This window comes from Chrysochloris asiatica, unplaced genomic scaffold, assembly GCF_000296735.1.
Source record: "Chrysochloris asiatica unplaced genomic scaffold, ChrAsi1.0 scaffold00014, whole genome shotgun sequence".
NCBI lineage: Eukaryota > Metazoa > Chordata > Mammalia > Afrosoricida > Chrysochloridae > Chrysochloris > Chrysochloris asiatica.
This window is the reverse complement of record NW_006408532.1, coordinates 11,333,866-11,355,257: the sequence shown is the minus strand read 5'-3', so window position 1 is coordinate 11,355,257 and position 21,392 is coordinate 11,333,866. Positions and strand designations below refer to the sequence as shown.

General features: G+C 49.1%; 1 protein-coding gene across 1 annotated transcript in view; it reads left to right on the top strand.

The window, feature by feature from the left end:
• Positions 1-20,605, top strand: part of RAPGEF1 (Rap guanine nucleotide exchange factor (GEF) 1) — a 161,851-nt gene extending 141,246 nt beyond the window's left edge. The window contains exons 15-27 of the mRNA XM_006834992.1: positions 1,547-1,635; positions 5,979-6,090; positions 7,638-7,713; positions 12,930-13,014; positions 14,758-14,850; positions 15,603-15,788; positions 16,697-16,781; positions 17,066-17,160; positions 18,458-18,536; positions 18,617-18,718; positions 19,327-19,424; positions 20,165-20,293; positions 20,455-20,605. Coding sequence (XP_006835055.1) covers positions 1,547-1,635; positions 5,979-6,090; positions 7,638-7,713; positions 12,930-13,014; positions 14,758-14,850; positions 15,603-15,788; positions 16,697-16,781; positions 17,066-17,160; positions 18,458-18,536; positions 18,617-18,718; positions 19,327-19,424; positions 20,165-20,293; positions 20,455-20,605 — 1,380 coding nt within the window. The remainder of the gene's footprint in view (positions 1-1,546; positions 1,636-5,978; positions 6,091-7,637; positions 7,714-12,929; positions 13,015-14,757; positions 14,851-15,602; positions 15,789-16,696; positions 16,782-17,065; positions 17,161-18,457; positions 18,537-18,616; positions 18,719-19,326; positions 19,425-20,164; positions 20,294-20,454) is intronic.
• Positions 20,606-21,392: the final 787 nt, after the last annotated feature.

The window sequence follows — 21,392 nt, the reverse complement described above, 5'->3', positions numbered from 1 at the left end:
GAGCCTGACAGATGGGGTCTTCTGGAAATCAACAAGGAGGAGCCATTGTGTTGGCCCTGGCCATATACCCAGCGCTCTCTGTAGGATTTCTTTCTATCCCATCCTCTAATGTTTCACATGTCATGTTCCTCCCCAGGACGCTCCATCGCTCCTATGTGATTGCTTCCAAGGAAGCTGGGCGAACCTGGAAGGTTAGCTCCTGCCGTGTTTAGGTGCATGTCTCTGTGAGACAGTGAAGAATTATTTGACATCCTCGTCCTCAATATGTTGTTATCCCAGCTCCTGACAGTCAAGATACAACAATTCTATTGAGCAGTTCACTTGCTAGGTCTTGCTGCAGTAAAACATGAGCAAGTTCTATAGCTTCAAAAATAAATCTCCACCGCCAGCCTGAATGGAACAAGTTGCTTGAAGGGGAGCTGTCATGGGGACTTAAGTCCTCCATAATTAGCAATTCAAAGGTCCCTGTCCCTTAAGAACTCAGTTGCTCCCGTTATGATTGTCCACAGTAGGGTTCCCAGAGGTTCTTTGATGTGTACACAGCAGGCCCAACTTCAGACCTTGCTAGTCATGGAATACTGAGGCATTCTGACTGCAGTGGGGTTTCACCTCTCCACTTTGCCCATTCCCCCTGGGGCCCTCGGACCCAGCACCATCCTGCCCAGCCTCAGTGTGATAGAGCCCAACTAGGCTCACTTCCTGTGGCTCCCCCTCAACCAGAGACTCATTTCCGAGCTGCCTTTTTCTTTGCCTTGAAGTGCTCTCCACCGACAAAGTTCCAGGTATTCCTGCTGCCCCATTCTCCATCTTTGCCTTGGGGACAGAGTAAGGGTGTTGACGGGCCAGTTATTACTGAGTGGGGTCATACAGCCCAGAGGTGGAGGAGAGGGAGTTAGCACTCCTGCACTAGACCTGGGGGACTCTTAAAGTGGGAGCTGACAAAGGAGACCTGAGTTTGTATTGTTCTGCACCGCAGGACTGGAGACTTCTGTTACTTTGAAAGTAAGCAAAGTTTGACTACAGGACAGCAGGGCACAGTGCTTATGATAGGCTCTGGAGGGAGACAACTCAGGTTCACGTCCAGGCTCTACTTAACTAGCTGTGTGGTCCTGGTCAGTGCCCTTGACTGCTCCAAGCCTCTGCTTCCTTGTGTGAAGCAGGGAGGATGATGTTAGTGTGAACTCATAGAGTCTTTGTAAGCGATAATTGGGAAGATGTGTGAAGAGCCTGGCTGAGTTTCCGGTAGGCAGTAGCTATTGTGAGAGTCCTCTTTCTCCCTGGAGATAGTGAGATGGCTCCATCTAGGTTGAAAGCTTACAAGATGTTATAAATAGTAGTACCCTTTCATTCTCTCCAAAGACAAGATGTTAGTCTGGAGAGGTCTTTGTGTTTCCTGTGTAATTAACCACATTCATCATTAACTTGTTCACATCTCAGATTGCTCCGTAGGAACTTGCACTCAAAAGCCATTTACAGGCAGGATTGCTGGGAAGACAGATCAACCCCAGCATGGGCACCTGTCAAAATGCAAACACTCTCTTTTCAGGAATCACCAGCTATGAAAGACGGCCATCCCAAAGATTCCTCCTCAGTGGGCAGTGCACCTGGAAAGGAAAAGAGAGAAGGCGGTGAAAGGTAGGAGTGAACTACATAGAGCCATGTTTCTTTCACCTGCTCCTCCTGCCCCGTTGTGCCCCTAAGGGCAACATGCCCACCAGCTAGACTGCCTGCGCGGTCCTCTGCCCACCAAGGTGCCAGGCAGGCCTGGATTCTTCAAAGAATGCACGCCTCGGGCAGAAAATGTGGGAAGAGCAGAAAGCGTCAAGAAATCAGGAACAAGCACTAATAATTCCACCCCTCAAGGGGCTTCATTCTTAATTCTCATACATAATCTGCCATTACTCTTGATTATCTGTACTATACACTTAACACGTCATCCCACCTTACAAACCACCCACAACAGACTTTGCTCTACCAAATCCCAAGCCAACCTTCCTCAGTCTCCTCCAAGTTAAAGTGCAGTAAAAGAATGTAAAAGCCTCCTGCCCCAATTTTTTAGATAACGTGTATGTTTTATTGCTAAACCATTTGAAAGTAAATTGCAGATACCGTCACACTTTGCCGCCAAATATTTCAGCATGCCTCTTTCAAAAATATTTTTTAATCCTACCCAATTACAAAATTGCAATGCCATGATCAAATCTAAGGAAATGAACAGTAAATTTCCTCTTGTCATATGATGTGTACACCATTTTCTAGTTTCCCAACTCTCGCCAACGTGTCTTGCATGGATGGCTTATTTTTTTCAAACGAAGAGCAGTCAATCAAGAGTTGTGTGTTGCATAGTTACATCTCTTTCATCTCTGGTAACATTTTTAACATTAGCAGAAGCCACACTTAACCAGGTTTAGAAATGGGTAATAATTGTTCCCAATATCTGCTTACAAAATAGTGTATGTGGGATCTCCAAATCTGCACCTCTACGTGCAGCTTCTCGTGAACCTCACCTCCATTGTGAAATATTCCACATATTCAAGCTTTTCCCCCCCTCTTTAGGCCAAGGTTTGGCTTCCCCTGTAGTCCTGGCTGCTCTTGGCAGAGCTAAGCACTGTCTGCTTACACTGCCAGACCTAAGCAGGAACAGTTGAGAAGAGGGTCAGAGTAGCAAGAGAAAGAAGGGGAAAAAAAGGAGAAATCATTTCCAAGCGCCTTTTGGAGAGGACACACACCCCACTTGCATGTTTGCTTGTTTTGGGTGCCATCCACGTGAATCTTCCCCAGCCCAGGGTTTTCCCTAGTGTGAAGCCAGAGTTGGTGGGCCTTGGGTGTCTGACACCTACTTACAAATGGCATGTGTACCAGAAAGAGCAACTAGCCTATCCTGTCTCCAGCTTCATTGGACCCAAAAATGTCATTTTCAGAGTTCGAGCTAGTCCTTGGGATATAACCCACTAAAACCAAACTCCCTACCATCAAATCGATTCCCACTCTCAGCAATCTTGTAAGCAGAAGATCATCCCTATAACCCTGCTTCATAGGGTTTCTGAGATGGTAAATTTTAATGGGAACAGACGGCTTCATCTTTCTGGCATGGAGCAGTTGATGGGTTTGAACCACCGACCTTGTGATTAGCACAGTGCTTACCACACTGTCACCAGGGCTCGGGTAAGCACATTGTCCCTTTAGGAAAATTACTAGAAGCACGTCTTCTCTCCAAGAAGGCCAAGCTGCAGAGTCATGTTGACAAGACATGTAGCACAGTGGTTCCTCCCTGGACTGCAGATTACTCTGCACTGGCCCATCTGTGTTCTCTTACTAAAGGCATACATCTATAGTGTCAAATACTCCTGGTTAAAAATATGGCCTCTTCCACAGAGCTGCCATGGAGTCCCAAGAATAAAACGGGAATGTAGCAGAAAAAACAAGGTATCTTCAGCCTGAACTCCTTTCTACTCCCTGTAATGCCCCAAGCTGGAAGACTTGTCTTAGCTACCTCCCAGCTTTCTCACATTTCCTTTGAGGAAGTGTTCTCTCTTCACTTGGCAAGCCCCGATTTAGTGCTTCTAGTCTCAGCTTGTTTGCCGCATCCGCAGGGGGCCTTCCCTAGCCTGCTCCAGTACACTAGGTCCCCTGCTTATACTTCTTGTAGCATTCTGCACCTCCTCTTTCATCACACCATAAATGTCTGTCTCTCCTGCTAGATTGAGGACCGGGGCCACATCTGCTTTGTCACCGATGCTTCTCAGTGCTAGGCAAGGGTCTGATGGAAAGCAGGCCTCAGAAAGACGAGGAATTGCAGAGATTGATGCTAACTTGGCTCCCTCTTTTCCTCCCATCCTGCTTGCCTTTTGCTATTCATCTCCTCAAATACTATATATTTGAGGAGGCTTCAAAAAAAATTCATGGAAAAATGCCATTATCTTTTTTTTTTTTTTAACTTTTTATTTTGAATTGAGTGCGGGTTTACAGAGCAGATCATCAATTTTACATTCAACAAATCATAGACTTTGTTCATGTCAGTGATTGCAATCCCCTCCCTGCAACAACAGGTATCCCACTTCCTCCCTGTGGTTCCTATTACTATTCCACCCTCTTTCCCATCCCTTTTTAACTTTGACTGTAGGTAAATGTTGCCCTTTTGATCTTGAGTGATTGACCATTTCATGGTGAGCATACCTTACTAGTGTTGATGTCCCTCGTATGCACCTAACTGCCACTTGACTGAAAATTGGGCCACAAAGATGAGTTCTATTCCAGACCTGAAGGGTGGTTGAGGGCCATAGTCTCAGGTTCCTCCCTCCTCTTTGTGACCAGTAAGCCCAGTCTTTTTGATAGTTTTGAGTTTTATTCCACATTTTCTGCCACTCTGTCTGGGACCTTCTAATGTGAATCCTTTCAGAGCAGTTGATCGTGGTAGCTGGGCACCTTCTAGTTCTCTTCTTAACTCAGAGACATGGTCAAGTTCACCTGCTCCATTTGTCCGTTGGACTAGTTGATTCCAAGCATCTTCAGTTTTTATTATTCTTCTTTCTTCCGCACCTGGAGAGATCAATAGTTGCACCTTAGATGGCTGCTTATGAGCCTTTAAGATCCTAGTCACTCTCACCAAAGTAGGCTGTAGATCGTTGTCTTTGAGGACTATGTTATACCAATTGACCATGGTGTCCTCTGACACTGTGGTCCTGAGCGCCCATGCCCAGGAACTCATTACCTAGAAAGTTTTCATCATTTTGCCTACTGTATGCTCCACCACATTCAAAGGTAAATACCCATGTACAAATATCCTCTTTCAAACCCTTATAGAATTATGGAAATACCTCCACTTTCCCTTCCATACCCATTCCATGTGTTTGCCCACAGAACACTTTGTTCCAAGATTGTGTACATAGCACTATTTACTTCTGTCCCCTTTAACCTTTGCATACCTTCCTGTGTCTTCACCTATCTTCATCAATCATCTGCTAGCTTCCCTCTTACATATTGCCTTACCCTTCACCCATGCTAACCTGTTCCTACTCTGTAGCCGGTAAGTTATGCTCCCTTCCCTTCCATCCCTGGTGACCATGAAAACAAATTTTTTTTAGCATGGAAACGTTTTATTGAGTTTTTACTATACTGGTCTCATACACTATTTTTCCTTTTATAACTGACTGATTTCACTTAGCATAATGTCTTCAAGTTCATCGATGTTATGCGATATTTTGCAGATTCATCATTGTTCTTAAATATTTCCTAGTAAACCACTGTGTATATGTACTAGAGTTTGTTTATCCATTCTTCCATTGATGGGCATTTAGGCTGTCTCTGTCTTTTTGCTATTGTGAGTCGTGTTGCGATGAGCATATGTGTGTCATGGCTGTTATTTTTTGTGACTGTATATACCAAGTAGAGGGACTGCTGGGTCATATGATGTTTCTATTGCCAACTTTCTGAGGATACACCATACTGTTTTCCACAGTGGTTGTATCATTGTACAGTCCCGCCAGCAGTGTAAGAAAGTCCCAGCCTCTCCATACCCTCACCAGCATTTGTTGTTTCCTGTGGAAAAATTCCATTATCTTTTCATTTCCTTTTTCCATAAACTTTTTTAAGCCACCTCATACAGTGGCAAAGAATGACTGACACCATCACTTTTTAAAGTAACTCACTCAATGGAGCCTTCTTCATCTCCTGCTTAAATCTCCTCCTTTGACAGATGGCACCTCCAGAGAGAGGGAACAGGCAATGGCCCTAGGTCACAGAGCTCATTAGCAGCCACACTAGTTGTCCAGTTCGTAAGCTGGCTGTGTCCACGGCTGTGCCCTGCTATGGTGGCTTGTGAAGCATGTTTTAGCTGCTGTTCAGGGGAGCTGAATAAGCTTCCATAGATCTCATACAGTGTTCACTCTGTAGCATCCATGCTCCTGCTGCCCTCAGGACTTCGTGAGTCCAAGAGGGCCCAGTTTCACAATTGCAACACAAACCACTTCTCCTTCCAGGACACCAAAGTCACCAGATGCTCTGGATGTAACTCAGTCAGAAGAGGAAGTAGACGAGCTGTCCCTGATTGACCACAGTGAAATTATGGCAAGGTTGACACTCAAGCAAGAGGTAAGTACTTTACTGACCTTAATTTTCTAGAATCTGGCCTCATGAAGAGGGAGCAAGGGGAGCTCTGAAGAGACTAGAACATTGAGTCTCACACAGAATAAGCCCTTGCTGGGTATTGCAGCCAGAGCCGGCCAGTGCTCTCAGGGGTACCCAGACCGTGGCTACTGGAGGTTGGACTCTGTGGCCTCATTTATGCTGGTCCCTTGCCAGAGACATAGTGGGTGCTAAGAGATAATGGGGCAAATGGATGAAGTCAAGGAGAAAGTGTACTGCCTTCTCTTGATCTTCTCAAGAGTAATATTGGACAAGTTACATAACACATATCCAAAGCCTCAAATGATGGCAGTGCTGGGGTCATTATAAGAATGTATGTGTGTGAGGTGCTCAGTTCAGAGCCTGCACGTGCTACACCCTTTTTATGTTACCAAGATAACCCTACTATAGTTAAACAGGGGAGAGACAAACTAAGAAAAGCCAGGCTTGAACACAGTTTTGTCAATACTGAGCCTTGTTGAGAAAAATGATCCCCAGACCTGTCACAATAAAGAGGAGGCTATCTGCTCTGTGATTCTGGAAACACAGAAACGGCTTCATAAAATACCTTGGTCCACCCCTGGGCATGTGGCGTGTCTCTGGACTCCAGATCCATGACACACAGGCACATGGTCCTTTACTTTACACATTGTACGAAGAGGAGAGCACAGCACACAAGGAGGGCTGGCAGGCTGTTTCTCACCATGCTGACAGGGGCACTTGGGCAACTAGGCGACTCTCCAGAGACGTAATGTTTCATGACCCTCAGAAATGTTTGCTGAAAAATTAGGTCATAGGCACAGCTACCCCGACCCCCACTGGAAATCCAAGACACTTTCAGGACCTTGGAAAGTCAGGGAATAAAATCACCCACATGTCTAAAGAGGCAGGTGTGTGCTGCAAACATGAAGAGGCCTGCAGATGTTTGATTACAAATTAGCAAACAAGGCCAGGCTTGGCGGTGTGAGACCTGTGGTTCCATTTCTAGCCTCTGAAGACCTGCTCCTTTCTTGGTGGGCAGCGGCCAGTGGCCACACAAGGACTTATCAGGTGTAGTTGGATGCCTTTGTAACTCTGTAGTCCTCTATGCACGAGTTCCATGGAAGAAGTGACTTCTTCCCCCTGGGACAAAGGGCCTTCCGCAGTTTTAAAGACGGGAGCACATGTAGCAATGGTGGCATTGTCTCTGTAGCTATCCTGGAGGTGCTGATGCATCGTCCCCGGGGGCTCCCACATCCCAGTGTGTGAGAACATCCCACCTCTCCTCTCTGCCCCTGGCTGAATGGCACCATTTCCCGTGACTCATGTATTCAAAGGAGTGATGTGTGTCCCAGTGCCCATGTTTCCTGGGCAGCTCTCGGGCCCATTCACTTCCTGGATTAGGTTCCACTCTGCTCTGGGGTGGGGAAGACCAGAAGGAAGGGAATTTGGGGTCTCTTCACAATCTGCTGTCTCATCTCTGCCTGTTACCTCCACGCTGACCTGTCTCACACCCTCCACTGATTTCATTGCAGGGTGACGATGGACCAGACGTCCGTGGAGGGTCTGGGGACATCTTACTGGTCCATGCTACTGAGACAGACAGGAAAGGTAAGGCAGCCCCATTACGGTGGTTATAGAGCTCACTGGGTCAAGGGCTGGTGCTGCCAAAACCAAGGCAGGTCTACTGGGTGGTGCTCAGTGGTGTCCTGGTCCTGTCCAGGAACCTCCAGTTTACTAGCAGTGCCATCAACGTTCACAGGACTAGAGCTACCCAAGACTCACCACACCTCGGAGCACCCAGAGAGTGTGAGTGCCTTGGAAACTCCAGGGCCGTCCTTTCAACCTTGGAGAGTAGCCTTGTGCTAGCACACTAGTTATCATTCCAAGAAATGTTCTTGAAGGAATGGGCCAGAGTAGGGCGAGCCACCTTAGCAGACATGTTCAAAGCTAGGTTCCTCTACTGAGGACCCACTCCAAATCCGCTGCCCCCTCTCCTGGGTCCTGCGTGTGTGCCCCACAGAATTGTCAGGAGATGAATGTTGGCTGCAAAGTGTGCTCACAGTGAGTGCTCGATAAATGGTAGTTTGAATTAACATGTTGACTGATAAGGCTAAAATTAAAATAAGTGAGTCCCTTTTTATATTTTTTCCTGAAGGCCCCTTATATTATTCCATCCCTGCTAGATTGGATTCAAGTTATGTAATTCCACTAAGAGAAAACCTCAAGGAAAGTTTGCTCTTTCCAGTGAGTATGGAAAAGATTTTGAGAACTAGAGAAAAACAATGATTTCCATGCACTCCAGCAGCCAGTGTTCGGCCCTGAGAGTCTCTTCACACCTTCGATGCACTCTGGGTGAGCTCAGTCCTGGAGTTCTGATCCCAGCCATCCCATTCATAGACTTGAGCGACCACTCGGCTTCAATGTGGAGATTCACTGAGCTAAAATGAAACATGCCCAGCATGTAGGAAGTGCTCAGGAATTCTCCTTGTCATCTTCAAGAACAAATCTCGGCAGTAAATCCTACTTCATACCTGGTAAATCATAGCTCAGTCTTCAGTTGATCTTAAGAAATACTCTTCGTTTTCATTTTTTGTCAAAAAGTGAAAGTTAAATATGATAAGGGAGCCTTCAGAATCAAAAGCAGCTTTCCAGCAGAGTACCCGTTCAGACCACTGAAGATCCCATATAAAACAAAGACTTATCGACCTAAACATCAATGAGAAGGTTCAGGTCTCCCTGCCACTAATTAGTGCTGAAAACTAGAGACCAGCACCCAAAACTGACCAAGTAACCAGTCCCTCAAAGCACTGGTCAACACCCCCAGCCCAAACAACTGCTCTGGGATCAGCTAGATGAAGAATACTGTAAGGACCAGAAAAAATTATGTAAGAACGCTGAAGAGTTGACCAAAAAAATATGGGGGAAAGCGAACTGTGGACTAAAAATCTGCTGTGAACGATTCCAGCAAGTATGAGCAGAGACCCCAGCAGTGCATTCAGATCCCCCCCGCAAAGCAGGACTCTGGAGAATTACCACGTGCTGCTGCCTGGCGTTTGCTTGTGACCGTTACTTTCTACAGCTTTCTGAATCAAAAGTGGTCTGTTGTTGTTGTTGTGTGCCGTGGAGTCGATTCCGACTCATAACAACCCTGTACAGGGTTTCTGAGGCTGGAAATCTTTACAGGAACAGAAAGCCTCATCTTTCTACTGCGGTACAGCTGGGTAATTTCAAACTACTGACCGTGAGTTTAACAGCCTGATTCATAACCACTACGCTACCAGAGCTCCTTAAAAGTCGTCTGTTGTTAAGTGCCATGGAGTCGGTTCCAACCCATAGCGACCCTGTAGAGGGTTTCCAAGGAGTGACTGGTGAGCTTGAACCACCAACCTTGCAAATTAAACCAACTTTGCAGTCTAACGCATTAACCCACAGCACCACACCAGGACTCAAAGTGGTCTTAGGCAACCTTTAAAGAAAGGATTAAAAATTTACAATGTAGTTCCACTGTCTTTGTTTTAAAAATCACTGCTTTAACCCATTTCCAAAGAATGGTGTTTCCTTCTCCAAATGTATCCATAATCTCCACCTGACATTCACTAGCCCATATGGTTGTGTTTTTTCCAAGTTGGGAAGAAAAATGGTGGTGACTCACCTTCTTGCCCCGGCCCTCACAACTTCCAACTTTTCTTGCTTTCAGTTCATAGTTTCTACTTGTTCACTTCCCCAGACCCAGGGCTTCTCTGCAAAAGAGACGCCATTGGCATTTGGGTTGGCTCTTCTCTCTGCCTGGTGTAGGTCTTGGTCCCAGTTCTTCTGACTTCAGTATATATAAATAGCTTCCTTTTCTTTAAAAAGTTGGAAACAAGCAAATAAAGACACACTTAACTTTAAAAAAAAAAAAAAAAAGTTGAAAAAAGGGAAGCCCCGCTCGTATGTAAAAGATGGCGCTAATGTTACTACAATAATGTTGATTAAATGGACAAACCCCACTGTGGTGGTTGACCTGCAACACCCACTCCACCCCCAGTTTTGGCACTAGCCTATTGAGGGAAGCCCACAGTAACAGGTCTATGATACCTGAGGGGTGGGCCCAACAGCTAGAAGACCTGATCTGACCAGAAAGGCTTCTCAGACCCTAGGTCAGCCCTCCTCGCCTTAGACCTTTTTGAAAGACCAGCTGGTCATTACAGATGGAGCTAAAGCCAGAACATCCATGTGAAACCCAACGCTCAACTGTCACCGAGCTTCGTGTAAATGCTCAGCAGCCCCACCACGACCCACCATTCCTTTACCCCCTTGACACAGCTCCGTCCTTTGTGGGCTCGGAACTGGCGGGACCTGGCTTTAGACAGCATTGGTCTGGAGTTGGCAGTGTGTCTGCAGACCTCTTAGAAGCTGGCCAGCCCTGGAGTAAGATGGCTTTCCCTCTCCCACTTTAGACTCAACGGCTTTTGCAGAAATCCACTGTCTACCTGAAGCCCACTCAGTGATACATTTTCAATGTGGCTTATATTGTTGTGACTGCCTTTTTTTTTTAAAGAACTAAAAATTGACCTTAGACTTTATTATTTAAAAAAAAAAAAAAAAGTGAAAGGTTGATTTGGGAGCTTCGCCAGACCCTCAGCTGAAGCATGAACTCTATCATCCTGCCGGCCGAGACCAAGTCCTGCGCGCAGCCCAGCCCCAGAGCCCACAGTCGGCACCAAGAGGAGGCTCTGCTGCCAGCGAACTTCCACTTGATTTTATCAGTAGAAAGATGGGAACTCCATAAGGCTCGGGGTATTGTACTTGAGGAGTATTGCTGAGACAGAGAACCTGGAGTAGACTGAAGGACACAGGTAACAAACCAGCTCCCTGAGCGGATGGCTTCCTGCTGCCCAGGATCACACACCAGTGGCATTCACTCCTGGGAGGCCTCCAGGCTCAGAAACATTGAAACCCACATGAGCCCTAGGTGGATGGTTAGTGCTTTGTTGTCTGGAAAGCTCTGCACTCACATTATCGGAGCAGAGTGGTGGAGGGTAAAACTGAATTTGATCTTCTCAGAGTTCAGTTCCGATCTAGCTCCATTCCATATAAACTGTGTGTGCTAGGGTTGTCACTTAAAGATGTTCCCCTTCCAAGGTTTTCTGATTATCATGTGCCAAGGTAACAAAGTGCTTTGGGGCTGCAACGAGCTATGTGAACACTAGAAAGTGTGTTGATGTATCACCGGTCTCATAAAAAATCAGATGGTACCACATTAACCATCACCTGGGGCACAGCAGATTTGGTTAAGAGCTTTAACCTGGGCACAAACCATGACACCACTACTTTCACACTATGAGACCTTGGGCATCATGATGCTGCCTTGCTCTGGGCCTAGAACTTTTTGTCTCTGAAGTGGGAGGAACGGTAGTCTCTGGCCCTCCTGGGGCTGCTGTGAGCATGCTGGACAGAGCATGGCCAGGTGCTCCACTAGCAACAATGACGACAGCCCCCCACAAAGATGTGCAGACTGGGCTCCATTCTTACAGAAACAGCCCTTGGTCCGTCTTGGTTCCCTCTCTGCTTCATTGTCCAACACTTCTCTGAACGAGACAGATCCCAAATTTGACAGACAGCCAGGTGGGATTGCCGGTCCAGAATGAGCCTGAGCTCTCAGTGTTGAACTCTACTGTAAATCCTGCCTGCAAGCCTCCCTCACACCAGCTGTTTGTGCATCTGTGCCATGCCAGGGGCTCCTCACTGGAGAAGTGGGGTTCCTCTAGCTCTCTGCTACTGCCTGGCATGAAGTAGACATCCCACATATGAGAGGATGAAGACGATACAAGATGACCTATGCCCAAAAAGGGATATTTTAATTGGGTGCATGAGTGTGTGCTCTGCCCCATGGTTAAGAGCACAGGCTTTGAAGTTAAACCTGGACTTGGATTGCAGCTTTGCCAACGCGTAACTCTGGGACTAATAAGTCTGGCCAGGTCGTTTGTCTCCAGAGTGTCCTGCCATTTAAAAATTCCAGTACTTTTTTCTTAAATGTCAAAGATAGCATGGTTAGGAGGCTGAGTCACAATAGCAAATAAACAAGGGGTGTCATGATACAAAAAGGTTGGGAGCTCCTGACTAGAACCAGCCCCTCTAAAGGGAAAATGAAAGTAGGTAGGAGCTGGCAGCCCATGGCCACCCATGCAATAGCCTGCCTTCTTGTTCGTCCTTACCCCCAACTGCTGGAGCCATGCTCCTAGAAGTTGACCTCCTTCCTCCTGCTGCTTGAGGGTGGTGTGCATTCTAGCAGCAGTCCAGGCTGTGCTGCTTTAGCCTTTCCATAGGACTTGCAATAATTGGAATTTCCCAAAGTATTTGTACTACTGGACTTTGCCATCTGAAAATACTATCTATGATACAGCTTCAGAACTCATATAAGTCTGAATTTTCTCTGAGTATAATGATTATTACCCTTCAAGTAATCAACACAGGAGGGATTTCTAATGCAGGGAAAGTGAATACCCAGCGCAGACATCCTGCAAGTCTTTATCCCTTGCTGATGTCGGACGTTACTAACCAACTGCAGTTCTTTTCCTACCGGGGCCAGCCCTGACCTCAGAACCCATTGAAGCTGCATTCTCAAGGCAGTTTCAAGTCAGTATTGTACATGCAATATGAAACTCATTTGCTTTTTCCAGCTCTGATCACCCTCCTATTTGAGAGCTGGATCCTGAAAAGATTCATGAATCTCTAGGAAGGCCTTGTCTAGGAGGATTGCCCAGCTCTTCTCTGGCCCAGCTTTGCCCACCCCCAGTCCTCTGCATCTTGGTTAATTGGCTCCTTTTGTTCTTCCACTGTAGACTTGGTGTTGTACTGTGAAGCCTTCCTGACGACCTACCGGACCTTCATCACCCCTGAGGAGCTCATAAAGAAGCTGCAGTACAGATATCCTTTCTGGAGTTCTGCAGTGTCCGGCCCTCTGCCCCAGGACCAACCACCCTGGCTTAGCCCTGCTGCAAGGGGACCAGATGGTCAGCAGTGTGATACAGGAACATTGGAGTCCAACAGGTCAGGGTTTGCAGCCCTACTCTGCCACATCCCACCTTTGGGGTCTTCGGCAAAGCTTCCTCTTGCTTCATCTCAAAGGATTGAGTGAAGTTATGTCTGTGCCTGGTGGCCCTTTTTATCACTGAGTGCCATCCTGGAGAGGGAGGGGTGTGTGGGCTGCTGCCGAGACCAGCCTGGGACTTTGCACAGCACATGCCTGTCCCCATAGATATCCAGCCTTAAAAGATCTGTAATCTAGGGTGTTGGGGTGATGAGTATCAAAGTGTGTGAGACTTGAGGGAATCACCGTTCAGATGGACAGTCTCAAGACAGGCACAGTCCCTTCACCTAGCCGCAGACGCAGCAGCGGGCCCAACTACAATTCACCTGCCCCTCCACCACATCTGCCCTACAGCCTCGCACTTTGGTAAAATAGCACTTTCTGCCATAGTTACCCAAGGGAGCCCCTGGGAGCTTGGATGGACCCACTTGTGTTGTCTCTTCCTGGCGTTCAAACTTATCCTATCTACCTGGAGCTACTGCTTGGCTGCTTCCCAGCACCATAGTCCACCATTGCCCCCTGCTGGCCAGCTACTGTCACCTTGACAGGAATCCTGGGTTGGCCCCAGCTCAGTGCCTGCCTGTCCAGCATGAGTGCTTCTCCATCCAGACCTTTCTGCTTCCCCTTCTCGCCTTTCCCCGCCCCCCTTACACTTCCTGGTTGATCAAGGCTGAAGTGGGAAGTTCCCCTCTACAGAGACTCAGACTTCCTTCCACTTCACATGCTGCACCAGGTCATGTGGCTCAGTGGGTAACAGAAGTTGGCATTTAGAACATACTAGCTTCAGGCGCACTGCTGAGCACCTGCACATGTGATCTTGGTACCTTTCTATGATTGCCTGTTAGGTAACTGAGGAGACTCGAGCTCACGGATCTGACCCAGGGGGCTGCTAGGTGTCCTGGGGGTCACATCCCCTGAGCTCTGATTCCAGTGCTTTTAGGTTCTTGACCTCTGCTCTGCCTGGCTGCTTCACAGCTAGCTCCCGGGCACACTGGCTAGCGGTGCTGTGTCCACTGCCTTCCATCCTGAATACTACTCAGAAAGTAGAGAGTGGTCCCAATGCCATCTGCAGGGGGGCCCCAGAAGAGTTAGGGTCTCCAGGAGGGTGGAGGGCTGCTGTGGAGAAGAGGGTCCATGTGAGTTCTGGGAGGCATTAGGGGATGAGCGCTCCTTCTCCCTAGGAGAGTCCCCAAGCCAAGACTGGCCACAGGGTCCTGCAGAGGTTGGGTCCATGCAGCTATGTGTAGCACACCCTAGGGAAGGAGTCTGGAGGCATCTCTGGTTTACACATATGTCTGTTGAGGTGTCTTATTTTAGATCACATCTCTCTTAACTAAGGCACACAGGAAACTGGGTTAAAGTGGGTAGGAAGTGCAGGAGACACGCTCTGAGGGCAGTGTGGGTGCAGCCCCACCCCTCCGCACAGCCTTCAGCATCTCTGTGCCTCCATCTCCAGACAAGGAAGCCTTACTCCAGGGCTCCCGAAAGTGGGCAGCACTCAGTAAATGCAGCTGGAGGCTGGCCCTTCTTTCTCTCCCCCGCCACACAAGGACCAGCTGTTTCTTTAACCCGTGCTCCACGTATGAGAAGTTTTCTCCCTTCGCCGACACGTTCAAGAAGCGCGTTAGCAAGAACACATTCTTCGTGCTGGTGCGTGTAGTGGATGAGCTGTGGTGAGTGATCATTAGCTGGAGCCTGGGGCAGACATACTCAGGCTATGGGGCTGGGCTTCTTCCCGGCTTCCCCCAGGGCTTGTGCCAGAGCTGGCTCAGACCTGCTCCAACACCAGCTCAAACCCCGTCCAGCCCTGTGAGAAAATGAACAGTGCCCCCAACAGTAAAGTGAGGAATCCTACCTGCCCCAGCCTGGGTCCTGGATTTCCTTGTGGGGTGGCCCAGGGTGAGGCTGGAAACTGCCCTGTGGCCATCCCCCTAGCTTGGCTGAAGGCCCCTCCACAGAAGGGTGGTGCCATGGCCATTAACCCTGTTGTAGGTCCAGTGGAATCTAGGTTGGGGTGGGGGCAGCCCCTTTACCCTCCCTCCACATTTCCATAGCGACCTCAGACCTGTGGCCTGGCATTTGTTCTTTCCTGTAACAAATATATTGGGAGCCTTCCCCTTTATTAGGTCTGGAGAGGTAGTGTGAACCAAACAGGTCCTGCCTTCAAAGCAGGAGTGGGAACTCAGTGAGTGTACTGGGGACACTGTCACATGTGGTGAGTGTGGCAGAGAAAGGTGTGCCCCAGGCAAGCAGCCATTCCAGCGCCTTTTCTCTTGCTCTCTCCCCACCTGTAGTTTCCCAACTGGGTGTTGTTGATCATGGCCCTTTGGAATTTGAGTTGGGTCCCTCCCACACTCATTGGCTGGCCATACCTTTCCTGGGTCTTGTGTTCCTGCCTTCACCTTACGGCCTTTTGACCCTTTAGCCTAGTGGAGTTGACCGAAGAAATTTTGAAGCTGCTGATGGAACTGGTCTTTCGCTTGGTGTGCAATGGGGAGCTTAGCCTGGCCCGTGTGCTCCGAAAGAACATCCTCGACAAGGTGGACCAGAAGAAGTTGCTAAGGTGTGCCAACTCCGACCAGCCCCTGGCCGCCAGGGGAGTAGCAGCCAGGTGAGGAGCCAGCTGCGTGGTTGTGAGTTCTGCCCCGAGGCTGAGCCATCCAAAGCTGGGTGGGCTCCAGGCCTAGGTTTTGGCCTACTTCTCTAGCCCCTGCCTCCTCTGAGGAGTCATCCTCACTAGCAGTCCTTTAGTCCTTCTTTACTCAGCTTACCCCCCCTCCCTCCATTCCTCCCAGCCTCACCTCCTAGCTCCACCCAGACTTTTGGGACAGCTCCTAGGATTTCTGCCCTGAGCTATATGTTGTGTGATGATCACCTTCCTACCAGGGAACGGTGCAGCAGGGCCAGTACAGGGTGTTGTGGGACGGGAGAGAAATGAGTATGTTCCTAGCTACAGGCAGCTCTTGATTATCTTCATGGCGCTAATGAACACAGCAACTGTTAGTCTAGCCCCGCCTCCCTGTGCCGTCCAGAAAAGTCCTATGAATCTGTATGAAAGTTCAAATCTGTTTCCTGCTCCTTCTGGCCCACTACTAAGTTGAGTTTTGATTCCAAATATAAATGTATATTGACTGAGCAGCTCCTTAACTCTTCGATATGGCACTGCCCAGAGTAGGGTTCGTCTGTGAGCAAAAGTCCTTGGGCACCTAAACTCTCACACAGGAGTCCATGTGCTCACTAGGGAAGCTATCAGTGTCCCTGCCTCCTGTGTCCCTGACACACAGCAGAGGGAGGAGAGACAGGTGGACAGCACTGATTCAGGAGAAGCACCAGGACTGAGGGACTGAGGGGGAGAATCTGCTCTGGTCCTGTTCGCTGCTAAGCAAGCCACTGTGGGACCTCTGAGACTGTGACGTAGCCTGTGGGGAAGCGAGCCTTGGGGCCTGCCTCCCTCGATGGTCTGAGAGTGTGCTGCTGGTTCGCCTACCCTGACCATTCTTCTCACACCTTCTCTTTCAGGCCAGGGACCTTGCATGACTTCCACAGCCATGAAATAGCAGAGCAGTTGACACTCCTAGATGCTGAGCTCTTTTATAAAATAGAGGTATGGCGGTCAGTGGTACAGGGCATGGGGGCAGTAGGCTTGTGCAAACTATGGGGCCATCCCATCTCCCTTGTTATTAAGTACTGTGGAGTCGGTTCTGACTCGTAGTGACCCTGCACAGGGTTTCCAAGGCTGTAAATCTTTGCTGGTAGTTTCAAACTGCTGACCACTATGCTACCAGAGCTCCTTCCCATCCCCGTAGGCATCTCCAGATGAGAGAAACTACCCATCAGGAAAGAGCAGAGGGCTCCAGCTATATATATCCAATGTATTTCCTTCCTCAGATCCCTGAGGTTTTGCTTTGGGCCAAAGAGCAAAACGAGGAGAAGAGCCCCAACCTGACGCAGTTCACTGAACACTTCAACAACATGTCCTATTGGTAAGAAGGGGCCTTAGAGCCCTCGGTGTCTGGTTACAGCACATCTCAGAGGCATCCACATGTTCCTTCCCCGAGAACTTTCTATTCTTCTGAGGCCCTGTGGGCATTAACTGTGAACTGGAGGCAGCAAAGAACAAGGGCAGAGACACGATGGGCTCACCCTGCATGTCAGTTCCTACAGTGGGAAGTGACTACCTGGAGAGCTGAGTGAGGAATTTGAAGCTCAGCAAGGAAGGGAATACCAGGATTGATTTTGTAATGTCTGCTCTGGATTGCAGGGGCCAGGGGGATTGTTTGCCGTTCTGTACTAGTCGTTGCTAATCTCTTCATTAGTAGGGTAAACCCTCACAGTCATTCTGCCCGAAGGAGAAGACATAAGGTTTTATTAATACTTTTATTATATTAATACTTTTATTATTTAGTCTTTAGTTCTTAAGACAAATTGAAGCCAAAAACTGTGCTTATAATTCAGAAAGCTTAGCTCTTCAAGATGTAAATGAAAAGTGTGTCCAGCCTCATGGCATTCACTAGAGGATGGCAGCCCTGCCACCTGGGGAAAGAAAGGAATCCCAGAACAGCACTTTCCCTGCTTTGTTCCCACCATAGGTAGCTCTTCACACTACGTGTGCTCAGCAGTAGCCACCCTTCCTACAGTCTGGGGTTTCGCCCAATAGGTTGTGGTGATTTCTGGGGCAGACTGCAACTGTACCCCCAGCCACTGAGTTTGACCTCCAACTACATCCAGCCCCTGAGTTGAGTAAAGGGAGCTCTGGCTGCACCCCTCCATTGCTAGATGGAGTCTTTCCAGAACTGTGGTTAAGGGGTCCTCCAGGCAGGTACCCTTTTACAGGGCTGACCAGGCAAAGTGAGTCTGGGGCTGGACTCCATGAGATGAAGTCCTCACTGCATACTTGGCCCAGACCAGACTGGCCTTGGGAACTGGGGGTCCTCCAGGCAGGTACCCTTTTACAGGGCTGACCAGGCAAAGTGAGTCTGGGGCTGGACTCCATGAGATGAAGTCCTCACTGCACACTTGGCCCAGACAAGACTGGCTCTGTTTTGGTTGCTGTTTTCTCCTGGGTCATTGATGAAGATGTGCCCATCCCTAACCACATGCCAGTTCATCCCCCCCCCCACCCGCCAACCCCACCATTTATCTGCTTTGACCCTTCACAGCCTCAGGGGGCCCTGGGGGGTGAGGGGTTGAAGCAGGGGGTTAGGTCTGAGCAGGAGTCCCACCAGCTTCAGGATCACCTATCATTGAGACTGTCTTTTCTCACCCCCTTGACCCATTCAGGGTTCGCTCAATCATCATGTTACAAGAAAAGGCCCAGGACAGAGAACGGCTGCTTTTAAAGTTCATCAAGATTATGAAGGTAACTGGGCCTACCTGTCCCCTGCCTCTTCCCTTACCTGCTCCCTCACACCGCCTCACAAGCACTCCCTTTCTCGGCAGCACTTACGGAAGCTAAATAACTTCAACTCCTATCTGGCCATTCTCTCTGCTCTGGACTCGGCACCTATCCGCAGGCTAGAGTGGCAGAAGCAAACCTCAGAGGTGAGCTGGGACTGGGCTCCTCGTGTCCGTCCACCTGGCACTCGGGAGAGTTGGGGCTGGGTGCTAAGAGCATATGACAAGGTGGTCTGACCAGGGGCCCGAGAAGTGAAGTGTTTCCTGGAAGGGGACAGAAGGCCACATATACCAGTAACAGATGGTACGAGGTCCACGTGGCCATGTCACTGTGGGTCCTGGTGAGAAGATGTTCCTTGAGGAGAGATGTCAAGTGGCTGGGCCTCTAGAGTTATATCGCTATACATACACAAAGGATCAATTATAAAACTTTGTCCTACAGAGGCAAGAAGGCTTTTGAGAGGAGAACCAAGCAGCAGGTGGATCTACTTTGTCTCATAGGCAAGGGCCCAGTTCAGTTAGCTTTTGAGAGGTTGCTTGAGCCAGAGCTTCCCCAGGAAGCTCTTCTTCCTGTACTTGCCTACATGGTAGGTACAGTGACTCCAAGGTAACTCTGACCAAGAACAAGGAACCCTGGGGAAGACCCTGTACCCATGTGTAGCCAACACCCAATAAAAAGAGCTCCAGTCCCTGCTGGCACATGGCAGCACAGTCTGCCATGGTGGGCGCTCATAACTGTGTACTGTCCTGACCAGGGTTTGGCGGAGTACTGCACGTTGATTGACAGCTCATCCTCCTTTCGAGCCTACCGGGCAGCCCTCTCAGAGGTGGAGCCTCCTTGTATCCCATACCTGTGAGTAGTACCTTCACTGCCTCCATCCGGATTTCCTCTCTGTTATCTGCCAGAAAACATGTTCAGGTTGTTAAGTGCTGTCGAGTTGGTTCCAACCCCTAGCGACCCTGTATGGGGTTTTTGAGTCTGTAAGTCTTTATGGGAGCAGAGAGCCACATCTTTCTCCCACGGAACCCCTGCCTCTTCCCTTACGCCGCCTTGAGATTAGCAGCCCAACCGGTTCCGACCCATAGCGACTCTGAACAGGGTTTCCGAGGCTGTAAATCTTTCTCCCAGGAGCAGTTGGTAGTTTCGAACTACCAACCTTGCAGTTCACAGCCCGGTTCGTAACCACTACACTACCAGAGTTAGAAGTATCCAGAATATGGGCTGGCTAAACTGATTTCTCCCTTCCTGGACTTAGAGATTCACATGTCTTCTAGGGTGAGTGCTTGAGGGAACTGGCTCGGAGATCTTCACACTTGTAGCCATTGCTCCTCCTGACTCGATTAGGGAGCACTCTCAGTGCAAGAACTGATCCATTTTAAAATAAAACACCCTCCCTGTGAATGAAGCCCAGTTTGGGGTTTTTTTACTCTTGATGCATTATTCACATACACTGTAGCACCTGGGGCCTTAGCATCAACTCCCAGGCCTTCTTCACAAGAGAAGAAATATGTGGTCAGTTCCCAGACTAGCTGCTTGGGTTTGGCATTGGGCCAGCTCTCTGAGCAGTCACAAAGCTTCCTCCATCCTTTCAGGGGGCTAATCCTACAGGACCTCACCTTTGTTCACCTGGGTAACCCAGACTATATTGACGGGAAAGTGAACTTCTCCAAGCGGTGGCAGCAATTCAACATCCTGGACAGTATGCGGTGCTTCCAGCAGGCGTGAGTGTAACTGCCCTGTTTGTTATCCCCATTTCCCAGAGCAGGGAACATACCCGTCTCATCTTAAGGGGAGGCCAGTCAGTACACACTGACCTGTTTGGCTGTGGAGGGAGGCTGCTGTAGACCAGGTCGGGCTCTCACTACCTGCCTCCCCTCCCCAGGCATTACGACATCCGGAGAAATGATGACATTGTAAACTTCTTCAATGACTTCAGTGACCACCTGGCTGAGGAGGCCCTATGGGAACTCTCGCTGAAAATCAAACCCCGGAATATAACAAGGAGAAAAACAGACCGGGAAGAGAAAACCTAGGAACAGGTGCGTGAGCGAGGAGAATGCTCAAGAGCGGCACAGCTGGCAGCTCCGACAAGACTTTGGACCTGGAGCTGCTGCTCCCTGAGCAGGTGGAGAGTGGCTCGGCCTCTGGTGGGATGGACGGGGCAGCTTCCCCTCCTCCCCAGGAGCAGACCCTATGGCCACAGAGAAGCCCACCGTGCAGGGTTTAGGACTGCTTGGTGAACTGGTGGTTGCAGGATTTTAACATTGTGTCAGCTTTCACTTCTCTCTTCCCTTGCCCCCTCCCGCCCAGGATCAGTGGGATAAGCTGAGGGAGATGTAGGCGCCCCCGCTCCCAGAGGATAGCCCATCCTACTTTCTGAAATGGAGGGTGGAGTGGCAAGGAGTGTCCTGCAGCTCCCTCCTCACAGTACCGGTCTTCAGTCTTCTGCTGTGCCTGTAAAGAGCCCTGGTGAGACTGTAGGATAAGCACTGGACTACTAACCTCAAGGTGGCAGGAAAGAGAGGAGTGTGTCAGCTCGGGTAAAGATTTACAGTCTGGGGGTGGGGGGGGTGGAGTTCTGCCCTTTTGGTGCACCCTCGCCTCCTCCAGCCTCAGATACTTGTCCCTCCGCTGCTTTCCAGAGTGGGAAGAGGAGGCTGAAGTAGAGAGGACCTTACCCTCACACACTTCTTGACTGCTCGAGTCCTTTTAGCTCTCAGATGTGTTCATCCAGAGAGGAGCATGGGCAAATGTTTGTCCTGGGGCAAGGCCCGCGGGTCTCATGTTTGTTGCTTGCTGTGTGCCTTAAACTCTACCTGT